The sequence below is a fragment of the Pipistrellus kuhlii genome, unplaced genomic scaffold, assembly GCF_014108245.1.
Source record: "Pipistrellus kuhlii isolate mPipKuh1 unplaced genomic scaffold, mPipKuh1.p scaffold_m20_p_17, whole genome shotgun sequence".
Taxonomy (NCBI): Eukaryota; Metazoa; Chordata; class Mammalia; order Chiroptera; family Vespertilionidae; genus Pipistrellus; species Pipistrellus kuhlii.
This window is the reverse complement of record NW_023425482.1, coordinates 19,446,089-19,459,762: the sequence shown is the minus strand read 5'-3', so window position 1 is coordinate 19,459,762 and position 13,674 is coordinate 19,446,089. Positions and strand designations below refer to the sequence as shown.

Sequence of the window (13,674 nt, the reverse complement as noted above, 5' to 3'; positions counted from 1 at the left end):
AGTCCAGGTCAAGTCTGACTTTGGGAGATCCCTCTTTACTTTGCTCTTAGTTAATTAGGGGAAAATCTGATTAACTTATACAATAAAGCATTAGTATTAGGAAACAAAAAGAGGAAGAGGCCTTTCCAAATTCATGACTTCTTAATTAGGGTCAGACAGTATCTGGGGATTTCCTATACCCTAAGTTTGCCGAATGATTACATAGGTCTGGGGACAAGAAATGTGCTCAGGGTGATTCATCCAACTTTTTTTTTAGTATTGGGGTTCTGTCTTGCAATTTCCTCTTCTGGCATCATGTGTTGGCTAATGGAGTGGGTGGGTTTCTGATAGGTTTACTCCTACTCGGATTCAAAAGCCTTGGGTTAGGCCTTGGCCTCTTGGTCAATATGGGGTTTAAACCTTCCTCTCTCCAATGAGTGCGTCTCTGACCAGTTAGGAAGGGACTTTCCTTGAGACTTATTACAACAGCTTACCGGGGGATGGATATTTGAAGGTAGCTTTCTGTGCTGTTTTGCCATCGTGGGGTGACTCTGAAAAGCTTTCTTACCTCTGAAAGGAGAAAAATGTTGATAGGGTTGACTAATGACTACGCAGAGACATAATTGGGCAACCCGAATCAGATGTTCAGATAGAAAGACGGGTAGACTGTGATGACACAAGTCTAAATTCTAGGTCTGCAGGTAAAGCTTTGCAAAGGGCCTCACCCCAGAAACACCTGCATTGGGGTCTTTGCTGAGAGTGTTTCTCCCATCCCCAGCACCCCAAGTCCAGATGAATTGCCTACCTTCCAGGGAAAAGGCGCCCTCTCTTTCTTTCTCTCTCTCTCTCTCTCTCTCTCTCTCTCTCTCTCTCTCTCTCTCTGATATAGATATATATCTTGACCATTTTTTTTTTAATGATTTGTAACTATCAGTAAAGTATTAAAATAAAAAAAACTTTGCCCAGGTGTCTGCTGGCATCAATATTCTACACCAGGTTAAAGTTATTTCCCAACATGCATACCCTGCACTCCAACTGATAGCTTAATAGCTTGATTAAAAATTTCTCAGAAGTCTATTAGACTCAGGAAACGGTCTGCGGTGTAGGTGAGGATTTTCAGTTTTTGCAATGGAAACTTTTGGCCCCATGAACAGAATAGCAAAAACTCAATTAAATGTGCTCTTCCCCTATCCTTGCCTGGTCCTACAGTAAAAAACAAAATGAAAAAACTGCTTGGAAGAGTGGTGTTTAGGTATCCCCACACCCCTCTTCCTCCCCCCTCTAAAACAGCCAGGTGGATTCATATGATCCCATTTTTAAAATTGTCTTCTCTCTCCCGCTCAGAATAAACCAGGTCACCCCAGCACAATCAGAAGTCTCTTTGTTGTTGTTGTTGTTGTTGTTATTGTGTGTGCGTGTGTGTGCGCGTGTGCGTGTGTTTTAATTTTCAGCCTCTAAGGCGGTTGGGCAGGATGGGGTAGGCCGGGAAGGCCAAGGGAAGGTGTCAAGGCACTTTCATTAAAAACAACCAACACCTTGAGGTTTTTAGAATTAGGATCTGCCATTTCCTTAATTAAGAAACGAATGTGACAGTCCTTTGGCCAATTAATTTAGACAATGCTATGAACCCCAGAGGGTCTGGTGACTGTCCAAGCGACGAACACTCCATTCCCTGGCGGGGACCCCAAGCCGCCGCCCCAGCCAACGCCAGCTCTGGAGTCCTTTGGCTCTTTGGCTGCGCAGGCACCTCGGCTCCCTAGGTCTGTCTCTAGCGCTGCTCTGCTTGGTGTTGCACCGGCTGCCTCAGGCTCGCCGCCACCAGGCGCGGACACCTCCCAGCCTCCCTCTCCCTGTCCCTCCCTCCCTCCTTCCCTCCCTCCCAGCCGGCGGGACCTATTCCGGGCCGGGGAACAGCAGCCCGGGCGGCAGCCAGCGGCAGGAAGCGAGGCCCTTGTTGATGCTGTTCCACGGCGCGCCTCCCCACCCTCCGCTGGGCCCGCCCGCCGCGGCTCTTCCCTTCTGTGGCGCTCCCCCCCCCAGACCTCCGCCTCCGCGCCTGCGCAGTGGCCCACGGGGGGCGGAGCTCAGATTCCTGTCAGCGGGCAGCAGCGGCGGCAGCGGCGGCGACGGCGGCGGCGTCCGTCAGTTTTCTCTGAAGAGCCACCGCCACACGGACCCGTTGGCTCTTCCCCCTCCTCCCTCTCCCCGCCCTGACTGAACCCCTTTCCTGGCTCTCCGGCACTGAGTCCCTGTGGAGTGTTTCCCCTCCACACACTGACGCAGTTTCCTCGCTCCTCGGCCCGCTTGGAACTCCCTGTCCTCGAGGAGGCGGCGGCGGCGGCGGCGGCGGCGGCGGCGGCGGCAGCGGCAGCGGCAGCAGCGGCGGCGGCAGCTGCCCTCGCCTCACCGCCCCCGGTTCGGTCCCCGCGGTCCCGGAGAGGAGGTGCCGCCGCCACCCCCGCTCCCCCCGCTCCCCTCCCGCTGCCCTCGGGCCGGGCTGGGTCGAGCTGCGATGCCCTCGGACTTCATCTCATTGCTCAGCGCGGACCTAGACCTGGAGTCGCCCAAGTCCCTGTACTCGCGAGGTGAGCGGGGTGGAGGGGCCGGGGAGGCGGCCCTGAGGGTCCCCAGGGTCCCCCCCGTCCGTCCGAGGGGCCGCCCGCCGAGCCCGGGGCCGGCCGGGGTGGCCTGACCTGGGGAAGGAGGGGGTGGTGGCAGGGAGCGTCCGATGGGGCCGGAGACGTTGGAAGCGGCGGCGGCGGCGGCGGCGGCGGCGGGGAGGAGTGGCGGCCCCTCCCCCGCGGGGCCGCTGGCCGCCGGCCGCTCCGGGCCCCAGAGCCGGCGGCCCCCCAGGTCTCCGCTCCGAGCGTCCGTCCCTCCGCCCGTCCTGCCCGGCGCACTCAGTCCCGGAGCGGGCAGCGCCGGCCTCCTCCCCCCTTTACGCCCCCCTCCGCTCGGGGGTCACCCCGGACCGGGCCCCGTGCCGCTGGGGCCGCCGTGATGCGTGGGGCCCGGCTCCCCTTCCAGGACCATCCATCCCTCCTCCCCGGCCAAGTTGCCCCCACACAGGCGGCGGCGGCGGGGCCTGGAGCCGGTGCTGGGCAGGGTCACCATTTTCTCCCCCCGCCCCTCCAGGTTGTTTGTGCATTGCCGTTTTTTGTTGTTGTTGTTGTTGTTTTACCCCCTTCTCTCGCCCCGGCCTAGTCCGCTCCCTCCTCCCCTCGCTGGGCTGGGACGGCCCCCCTCGGCCCGGCGCTGTGCCTTTCCCTCGTCACGTTGCTGGAAGGGACCCGGGTTCGTCAGTCTCCTCTCGCTTTCCGCCTCTGTGGCATCCTCATGGCTTACTTGGCCCCCCTTCTTTTGCACAAATAGGGGTGCTCTCTCTCTTTCTCTATCTCCCCCTCTTTCTATGAGTTTTATTCCTCTCCTGTCCCAGAGGTGCCAGCTCAGGCATAGGCGCTGCTGTCCTTTGAGAATTTTCTATTTCGTTGCCGTTCCAAGGGCTCGGTGGTGCCGGGAGGGGGGCCGTTGGACCGAGATTTCCATTTAAAAACTCAATTTTTTTTGGCTAAAGCCTGAAGGGGGTTCAGAGGGTCTAAGATATTAAATACTTTAGCTCTTCTCCACGGGGGTTTAAATTCCTATACTGGACACCACAAGAATGTGTTAGAACAGGTTCCCTGCACAAGAGGCATCAAACCAAAATGCCCCCCCCCCCCAGCATTCTTCATCGCTTTTTTATACCACGGGGGGGGGGCAATAAAAAAAACATAACTGGGTTAGTAATTATCGATCTCACCGTATTTAAAAAAATAGCGTGCCCTTATGAGCCTCCTTCCTGAGAAATTCAGCGTTTCTTCCCACTGAGGTTTTGGTTTGATGTATTCATCTGCTGATTTCACCCCTTCCAGGGAGGGGTACCTGAGCGTGTGCACGCACATTAGTGTATTTACATTGTTTAAGCGAATCGGAGTGAGATGGTGCACTCCGGAAGGTATTGGACTTGATAGACTGACGATTGAATTTGTACACAGAGTCCTGCTTAGTAACTATAACTATTATCTGTTGCTGTGATGACTTTGGTTGGCAGTTACCATCCTGAAAAGTGTTTTTTGGGCAGTGTTACCTGAAGGAGTTTGAAACTGTAGCTTTGAGTGTCTGAAGGCATTACCAAGAGATGATTCTTAGAATAGGGCAAATGTGGTACAGTTGGGTACTGAATAAAGTCAAGGCATTAACACTAATTTGTACGGTAATCATCAGATAATTTTCTATGGAACACATGTTTTATGAAAATCTAAGTTTAGCATAGAGACCACTGTAGACGCAATTCAGCCTTCTTTCATCTATAATAAATTCACAAATACGGGCTTTAGCTCTTAAAAGTACATGGCAGTTATATAAGAGATGTATGCTATCCTTGGCATTTTTTTTTCTTCAATCATTCAGCATAAAAAGTACTTAATGCTTTTTGTGTTTTTCAGATTCTCTGAAGTTACACCCATCCCAGAATTTTCATAGAGCTGGACTATTGGAAGGTCAGCAGAATGCCATTTTAAAGCATATTGTGTGAGTATGCAAAGGCTTTCTCTGAAATGGAGTTTAAAGGAGAAAGTGTGAAACTTTGCAAACTCATACAATGTAATTTTCTCCTAAAGAGCCTGATCCTTCTTTTAGAGCAGCTGAATGTTTCAGTGGATTTTGTTCCTGTGTTTGATGTGATTGTTAGCTATTATAGCTGCTTTGAGAAGCCTTGAACTCCTTTTTATTCCCCCAGCACCCGACACACAAAATCATTAAAAATTACTGTGTTGGGTGTTATACCTTAGAATTCCAGATACTAATAAATAGCTTTTTACAAATAAACTGAATATGAAAAAGCTCAAACAAGATCATGAATACAACTGAGTGACACCAGATACATATTTAGTTTGAAAATTCACAACTTTTATATGCTAAGTATTTCAAAACGATATATTATTTATTACAAAAGCATTGATGTCATTACTATTGCATTATTTTTAAAGATGAGGAAAGCCAAGTAATAGAGATGATGATTAAACTATGTTTAGAAGAAAGGGTTTTAGAACATTCTGGAAACACTAATAAACTATGTAGAATAATTCAAACAATTGCCCAATTACTTCAGAAAACTTTAAGCAATTTAAGACAAAAAAAGTTCTATTTATCTCTCTCTCTCAAAAAAAAGTTCTATTTATGTTGTTTTTATAGTTTTTGAAGTGATTTCACATGTATTATCTTTGACTCTTATAATCCTAGAATTGGACTGTAAGGATACTCATTTCCTTATTGTAAAGATGAGTAACCTAAGACTGAAATTAAGAGACTTGGGGAGGCAGGGGAAATCATACAGTAGCAGAAATCATTCTTTTTATATTTTAGTTGGTGCTCTTTACTCAAAGCCAAGCTACCATTATACAATATATATGTAACCGTGCCCTTTGGGGGTGGGGGTAGGGGTCAAATTCTTAAACATTTTGTAGCCCACTTAAAAAAGGCCCTAAATATTTAAGTTTGACTTAAGTGTAGGTGTTTGCTTTCTATATGGTAGTCTGGTATAATGGAGAAAAATATGAGTTTTGTAATTGAGCTTAAATTTGAATATCAGTTTTGACTATTTATTAGCTCTGTGACCTTGGCAAGTAATTTTATCTCTATAAACTTTAATAGTCTATTCATAAAAATGTATATAATCACTTAAATTTAGTGAGCTAATGTGTACAAAAATATTTATTGTATATAAAAGGTTCTCAAATTATTAATTATATTTTTAATTACAAGAAGCCCATAGATAAATATTAGTATGAAAATCAACTACACTATTAGATGAGGAATTATTAGTGTTTCTTAGTGAAGCAGATTTCTGGATTTTGTTCATATTGTTCAATTTGTGACCATGTTGTAGAGTCACGTTTGTATGTACAAACCCATCCATTCTCTGGGCAACAAACCAGAGAGTGTCATAGTGATGGAGATTAGACAGGAGAAAGATGAAAAAAAAAAAAAGTTAATTATTTAAGCAAATATTTTTAACAGGTTGGTGGAAATGCAGACAACCATCTATTGTGTATATTTACATATTTGTACCTAAATACTTTAATTACTTTTTCATTTTGGTTGAGAGGCTACACAAATTTTTAAGACACCCTTTTACAGATGATATGTAAAATATATAAATATCAAGTGTGTCATGTTCTTTTATATCTTTGATATAGGTTATCATAAGAAAATTGTTCGCTTCTGCAATGAAAGTATTTAATCTATGCAACCAATTTCTAGTTTTAACCTATTATTATGGACATTTTATAGAATACACAAAAGTAGAGATAATAAAATAATGAATCCTCAAATACCCATCACCAAGCTTTAACAGTTACTAATCAATGTCTACTCTTGTTCCTATTATCCTCTCTCCTTCCCAAAGCTATACCAGACATCATATTTCATACATGAGTACTTTTTCTTTTAGTCCAGGAAATGTGTTTCTAGTTTATATTAGCAAAGTCTCTCATGTCTCCCCTGCTCCCTTTTTAAGATGTAGTAGAGTAGAAGGCTACTACTTCTATAGTGTCATTTCTAATCTGTGTTAAAATTGTAGGCCATGTGGCCAGATTTGGGTTCAAAGCCTTGCTTCAACATTTGTATGTGCCTTTGGCTTAGTCACTTTCTTTATCTTTTTGTGCTTCAATTTTCTCTTCTTTAAATGGGTACAACAGCCAAAACCGGTTTGGCTTAGTGGATAGAGAATCGGTCTGCGGACTGAAGGGTCCCAGGTTCTATTCCGGTCAAGGACATGTACCTTGGTTGCAGGCACATCCCCAGTAAGGGGGTGTCAAGAGGCAGCTGATTGATGATTCTCTCTCATGGATGTTTCTTAACTCTCTATCCCTCTCCCTTCCTCTCTGTAAAAAATTAATAAAATATATATTTTTTAAATTGGGTACAACAATAGTATTTTCATCAAGGTTGTTGAGGCAAATTTATGTAAAGCATTTAACCCAGCATATACCGTAGTAAGTTTTCAATAAATGTTGGCTAAATTAAAACATTTTAAACATCAATTATCTATACAGTGCATACTTTTTCCAAATTTAGGTTCTTTCTTTAGGAAAATAAGATTGGAAACTGCAATTGGGTGTTATTAAGCTTTAAAAATAGGTTTAAAATTTCTTTACCATTTAATTAAATTTGCATTTATCCTCCATATGAATGCTGGTCTTTCTTTTTTTTCAAAAATATAATTGATTTCAAAGAAGAAGAGAGAGGAAGAGAGAGATAGAAACATCAATGATGAGAGAGAATCACTGATCAACTGCCTCCTGCAAGCCCCCCACCAGGGACCCAAGCCTGCAACCCAGGCATGTGCCCTTGACTGGAATCGAACCTGGGACTCCTCTATCCACTGTGCCAAACTAGCCAGGGCAATGCTAGTCTTTCTTGCTACTATCTTTTTTTTCTTAAAGATAAATTAAATTTTTTTAAATTAAGGCATAGCTGACATATAACATTGTGTTGGTTTAAGATGTACATTGCAATGATTAAATCTTTGTATATGTTGGAAAATGATCACCACAATGTCTAGTTAACTAAGTCACCATGCATAGTTATACTACTACTTTTTTAAAAATATGTTTTATTGATTTTTTTACAGAGAGGAAGAGAGAGGGATAGAGTCAGAAATATCGATGAGAGAGAAACATCGACCAGCTGCCTCTTGCACACCCCCTACCGGGGATGTGCCTGCAACCAATGTACATGCCCTTGACCGGAATCGAACCCGGGACCTTTCAGTCCGCAGACCGATGCTCTACCGCTGAGCCAAACCGGCTTCGGCTGCTACTACTTTTTAAATTTAATTTGGTAATTGCCTAACAGTGGGAAAAGGAAAGTCTAGCTATTTTTTAAAATATGTTTTTTACTGATTTTTAGGGTGAGAGGAAGGGAGAGGGATAGAGAGATAGAAACATGTATCGGTCGAGCCCCCAAACCTGCATGTGCCTAACTGAGAAACCAATGTGACCTCTTGTTCTTGGGTCAACACTCAATCACTGAGCTACACTGGCAGGGCAGAAGTCTAGCTATTTAATGCAATCATAGCCATTAAAATAATGTTTCTGATGACCCCATAATTATGCATGAAACTTTTAATAAAGTAAGTAAATAAAATATACTTTTGCAAGAATTTTATAAATAATTTAAAAAACATATTGGACAAAAGTATATGTTTTTATTTTTTTATTCTACTTTTGCATTTTCCCTAAACCTTTAAAGAAGATAATTTGTACATATTTAAAAAAAAGAAGATGAGCCCTGACCGGTTTGATTCAGGGGATAGAGCATCGGCCTTTGAACTCAAGGTTCCCAGGTTTGACACTGGACAAGAGCATGTACCTTGCGCCAAAACCGGTTTGGCTCAGTGGATAGAGCGTCGGCCTATAGACTGAAAGGTCCCAGGTTCAATTCCGGTCAAGGGCATGTACATTGGTTGCAGGCACATCCCCAGTAGGGGTTGTGCAGGAGGCAGCTGGTCGATGTTTCTCTCTCATCGATGTTTCTAGCTCTCTACCCCTCTCTCTTCCTCTCTGTAAAAAATCAATAAAATATATATTAAAAAAAAAAAGCATGTATCTTGGTTGCGGGCACATACCCAGTGGGGAGTGTGCAGGAGGCAGCTGATCAATCTTTTTCTCTCCCCGATATTTCTAACTATCCCTCTCCTTGCCTCTCTGTGGAAAATCAATAAAATATATATATGTTTTTAAAAAAGAAGATGATGATTTACAGTTACGTTGTTCAGATTTGAAGGCTGGGATTCTTCTTTGGAGAGCTTAGACGAAAAGTTCAATTACAGAGACGAAGGTACCATTTCTTACATTTTCTGTATTGAAAAATATTTATTATGACATGTATTGTTTCATATAAAAAACAGATAAAAATTAATCTAAGTGGAAGTATACAAATAAGATTAAGTAAGAGGTCATTCTAGAAATATAGAGATGTAAGATACAATGGTAAAAAATGAGGTAAAACAAGAAAAATAAGCAAATTGGAAAAAATCAAATAAAAATGGGTTAAAAATTAAAAATATTTTTAATAGCATGAATTAGATTACATGATGGATCAAATTAGCTGGTTAAGTAAGAACTAAACACCAATATGATACATCCTGGTATGAATTATACATTTAAGATTGGAAAACTTAAAAAGAAATATAAAATATTACAGTGAGTTAAGGGAAAATAAACTACTTTTTATTTTTATTTTTACTATTTGTTACTATTTGATATAGTATAATGCATAATTATGCTTTATAGTTCACAAATGGAAATACTTTTTTTTAAAAACATTTAAAAAATATATTTTCAGAGAGGAAAGGAGAGGAAGAGATAGAAATATCAATGATGAGAGGGAACCATTGATTGGCTGCCTCCTGCATGTAGGACCGATCCCGTAATAGTAGCAGTGTGTTACTGACTTTATGGAATATTTCTGAATTGCCATTAGATTTATTTCTTTTCCTAGGATCTGGGTTAGTAAGGTAGTTAGGCCAATATCTTTCTTACATGTGAAATGTATGATGATATCTTATTGGAAAGGATTTTTAAAAAATTTAGCATTAAACATAATCTGTTGGATTTTTTTCTTCTTTAGTATCTATTAATCTATTGATGTATACCTAATAAACTAAAAGTATCATTATTGAAATTATTATGAAAATGAAATTCAAACATGTGACAAAAATCATACCTAGTTCATCCCAACATGCATAATTTTGGATATATGGCTGCAGAACTGGGCTTTTTTTCTTTTAAAAATATGATTATATTAATTTTTGGAAAGAAAGAAGGTAGAGGGAAAGAGAGGAACACTGATGTGGCTGCCTCTTGCATGCACACTATTGGGTACTGAGCCTGCAACCTGGGCATGTGCCCTGACTGGGAATTGATCCTGTGACCTCTCTGTGCAGAGGTGCTCAACCAACTGAGCCACACCGGCCAGGACCATCCCAACTTCTTGCTTCTAGGATCTATCTCTCTGATTTCCTACTGTTTGTTTTTGTATTTCTTTCTACTAGTAAACTCTGCTTTCATAATTTCTCTTCAATCCTAGAATTCTATTTTTTATTACATTAAGAGGGTAGAAATTGATGCTGAATCAGTTGGTTCTTGGCCTGCTCTTATTGATTCTTGACTATACTGTAATTATTCCAGGAGTCCCCTAAAACTTGAAAATGGTAGTACAAAAAGACATTTCTTACTATAATCAATGTAATATAAAGGGTGGGGCAAAAGTAGGTTTATAATTGTATGGAAAATAATATAATGACTAGTAAATAATAATACAATAATAAACTGTTTATTTGCCCCACCTTGTATAAAATGTCACTTTTGTTAAAAAAAAAAAGTTAACTCATCAGATTTTCTACTAAGAATTAACAGGTAGTTAGAAAAAAAAGAAAAGATCGAATTCGAATCAGTTGGGCCCGATTATATAGTGATAGAGGATAGTCTTATTTGCTTTAGAGAGATAAAAGGCATTTTCTAATAGAAATGTTGCCTATTAAATTTATTTCCTTGTTGCTAAAATTTTATTTCGGGTTATGTAAAAGAAATTCATGTCCCATTTATTTGTCGTTTTAATAAAAAGGTTATAAAAGTTATAATAAAAGATATAACAAGGGTATAATACACTAATTATAAACACTTACTTGAATGAAAAGGTAGACATTTTCTTTATGGGTTAACTACAGATAATGATTTCTGCTTCTAAATATAAAAAAATCTGATGTTGTGTTAAGGATCTGTATTTTTGATTATTTGAAGATGTGATTTTCAGGTACTTTTATTTATAACTAGAGTACTTTTGTTTATAATCTTCGTTGCACGAAGCTTCATGCAATAGGCCTTCTTTCCCCATGGCTGCTGACACCAGTTTTCCTCCAGCACCCTGGACCCAGGCCTTCACTCTGGCCTGAGCCTTCAATGTTCACTCTAGCCAGAGCCTTCAGTCTTCTCTGCTCCGGCTGGAGCGCTGCTCCTGTAGCTCCCTCTGACCCCTGCTCTCCCCCTCGTAGCAAGTGTTATCTTTGTTGGGTTAATTTGCATACCCACTCCTGATTGGCTGGTGGGCTTCACAAAGGTATGGTCAGTTTGCATATTTCTCTTTTATTAGTGTAGTAACTATTGAAAAAGACTTTTTTCTCTTCTATTTCTTTAAAAGAATAATTTTTTATTGTTGAAAGTATTACATGTTCCCTTTCTCCCCCCCACCCCACCCCTTTCATTGACCTCCTCCAGCCCACTCCAGGCTCCCTCCAGTGCACCTCAGGCCCTCACCGCCCCATTGTCTGTGTCCATGAGCCATGCATATATGCATATAAAGTTCTTGGTTGATTACCTCCCCTCCCCCACCCTCCCCCGCCTTCCCTCCAAGATTCTGCACTCTATTCTTTGCTTCTATATCTCTGGATCCACTCCGTTCATCAGTTTGTTACTTTAGATTACACATATGAGTGAGATCACATGATACTTGTCTTTATCTGAGTGACTTATTTCACTTTCTTGTTTCTATTTTTAATACAGTAGTCCCACCTTATCCATGGTTTTGCTTTCTGGGTTTAGTTACTTGTAGTCAGCCACAGTCTGAAAATATTAAATGGAAAATTGTATATAATAATTTATATGATCATTTATATACAACATATAAATTCTTAATATATTTTGAGAGAGATCATGTTCCACATTTTATTACAATATATTGTTATAATCATTCTATTTTAGTTATTGTGGTTGATCTCTTATTGTTTCTAACTTATAAATTAAACTTTCTCATAAGTAAGCATGTAATAGTAATGGGTTGGGTTTGGTATTATCTGAGGTCTCAGGCATCCACTAGGGGTCTTGGAACATATCCCTCTTGGAAAAGGGAAGAATACTGTATTTTCTTGAATGTTTATTGTGTATTTCTCATTCAGAAACGTTACAGTTAGTCTTTTAGTACATTTGGTACTTGGTTTTGAAGGTAAGGCAAGAACAGAAAAGTTTCTAATAGTTAAGTTGTTGATTATTCTTATCTTTATAGATTTACTTTTAGTTTAAAAAATCTGCTTAAAGCAACCTTTGTAGGACATTTTAAAAGAAGCAATGTTGGTAGTTAAAGAGAAGAAAGAATAATAAATTCATTGTTGTTGTAATTGAAAACATTTTTGAGCCGGTATGCGTATCAGCATTTTATAGATGTTTTTCACATTTTATTTTCCGAAAAATCTTATGAGATAGTATCGGTATCCCTACTTCATAAATGAGCAAACAAGAGATTTACTTCCCAAGGTCATATTGCTAGTGGAGAAGGCTGGAATTTGAAACCTGACAAATTTATCCCAGAATTTTTAGTTTATCCTGACTTTCTTACATACAAACAATTTATAATTGGCATTTACACTTTGGGCACACTGTTTAGATGATGTAAAAAGAGTACTTTAAATAGGATTCTTTAGCTTCTATAAAGTAATGTGAGAAATTCTATAAGCCACAATAAAAATTAGTTAAGAATATGGTGATGACCCTTTGGGAGAATATTTTAACACTCAAAATTAGTAAATCATTGCCTAACTTGATGGATTTTAGCTGAAGCACATCACTGGTTGAACCATCTCTGTCTTGACTAATAATGGCACTCAGAAATAAAATTAGGGCAAGGGTAAGCCATAACCTAAGGAGAATTATTTTAGAAATGGAGGATGCCATGGGGCTCTGATTTATTTTTATTTTTTAAAACATTTTTATTGACTTCAGAGAGGAAGGGAGAGGAAGAGAGAGAGAGAAGCATCAAATGCCTCCTGCATGCCCTACACTGACTGGGAATTGAACCATGATCTCCTGGTTCATAGGTTGACACTCAACCATTGAGCTATGCCAGCTGGGCAGAGCTCTGATTTTTTTTGGCAGTAATTTTATGAAACATAGTAATCATTTTAACCTATTTCTGCTGATATATTTCCAAGTTTGAGAAGAAATGAGCAGCAGAAAAAACAGTAATAATAGAGCCTCAAGGGTTGGTTTTATTTCTTGATATGGTTGGTCTTTGCTTCTGAACTTTCTGGAAATACTGTGTTAGGTATTTAAAAAGAATTTTAATTCTAGTTTGACCTTGAGACCTTGTAGAAATTTGTGTAAGCATTCCTTTTCTTTGTCAGAGACATTGTCTGTCTTGCTTAACTTAAGTGTTTTGAGGAAGAACAACTGAAATAATGTTAAAGGACTTTGAAAACTATGAAATGCTATGTGAATAGCAATATTTAGCATAGGGCCTTATTAATTTGCTTTGGTTTTTCTTTTTATTGTCTTTTCTCTCTCTCAACTCTCCCCCAAACCCCCCGACCTTTTTAAAAAAAATCTATGCATGTCTTAATTTTCTCATGGTACTCTGTTGCTTGTTGGTTTTGCTGTTACTACTTCTGTCTTCTCTTTATCTTTTTTTTTTCCAAAACAAACAAACCATCTTTATAGAGGTACAGAATTATACCCATTTTAAGTGATCCTTGAATTTTTAACAAGTACATACATTTGTGTAATTACAAGATTCCCACAAGATACAGAATGTTTCAGTCCCCCCATAAGGCTACCTCTTGCTTTTTGTAGTCAATTCTGCCCACTCCAGCCTCTCAGGCAAACA

At 40.5% G+C, this 13,674-nt stretch overlaps 1 protein-coding gene across 4 annotated transcripts in view; it reads left to right on the top strand.

Moving 5' to 3' along the window:
• The first annotated feature begins 2,063 nt into the window (after nucleotides 1-2,063).
• NFAT5 (nuclear factor of activated T cells 5) overlaps nucleotides 2,064-13,674 on the top strand; it is a 101,390-nt gene continuing 89,779 nt past the window's right edge. For 2 of the 4 annotated variants that reach the window (XM_036441326.2, XM_036441324.2), the window contains exons 1-2: nucleotides 2,064-2,564; nucleotides 4,464-4,517. In XM_036441326.2, coding sequence (XP_036297219.1) covers nucleotides 2,492-2,564; nucleotides 4,464-4,517 — 127 coding nt within the window. In that variant the 5' untranslated portion in view covers nucleotides 2,064-2,491. The remainder of the gene's footprint in view (nucleotides 2,565-4,463; nucleotides 4,518-13,674) is intronic. The other 2 variants (XM_036441328.2, XM_036441327.2) reach the window with 1 other exon arrangement.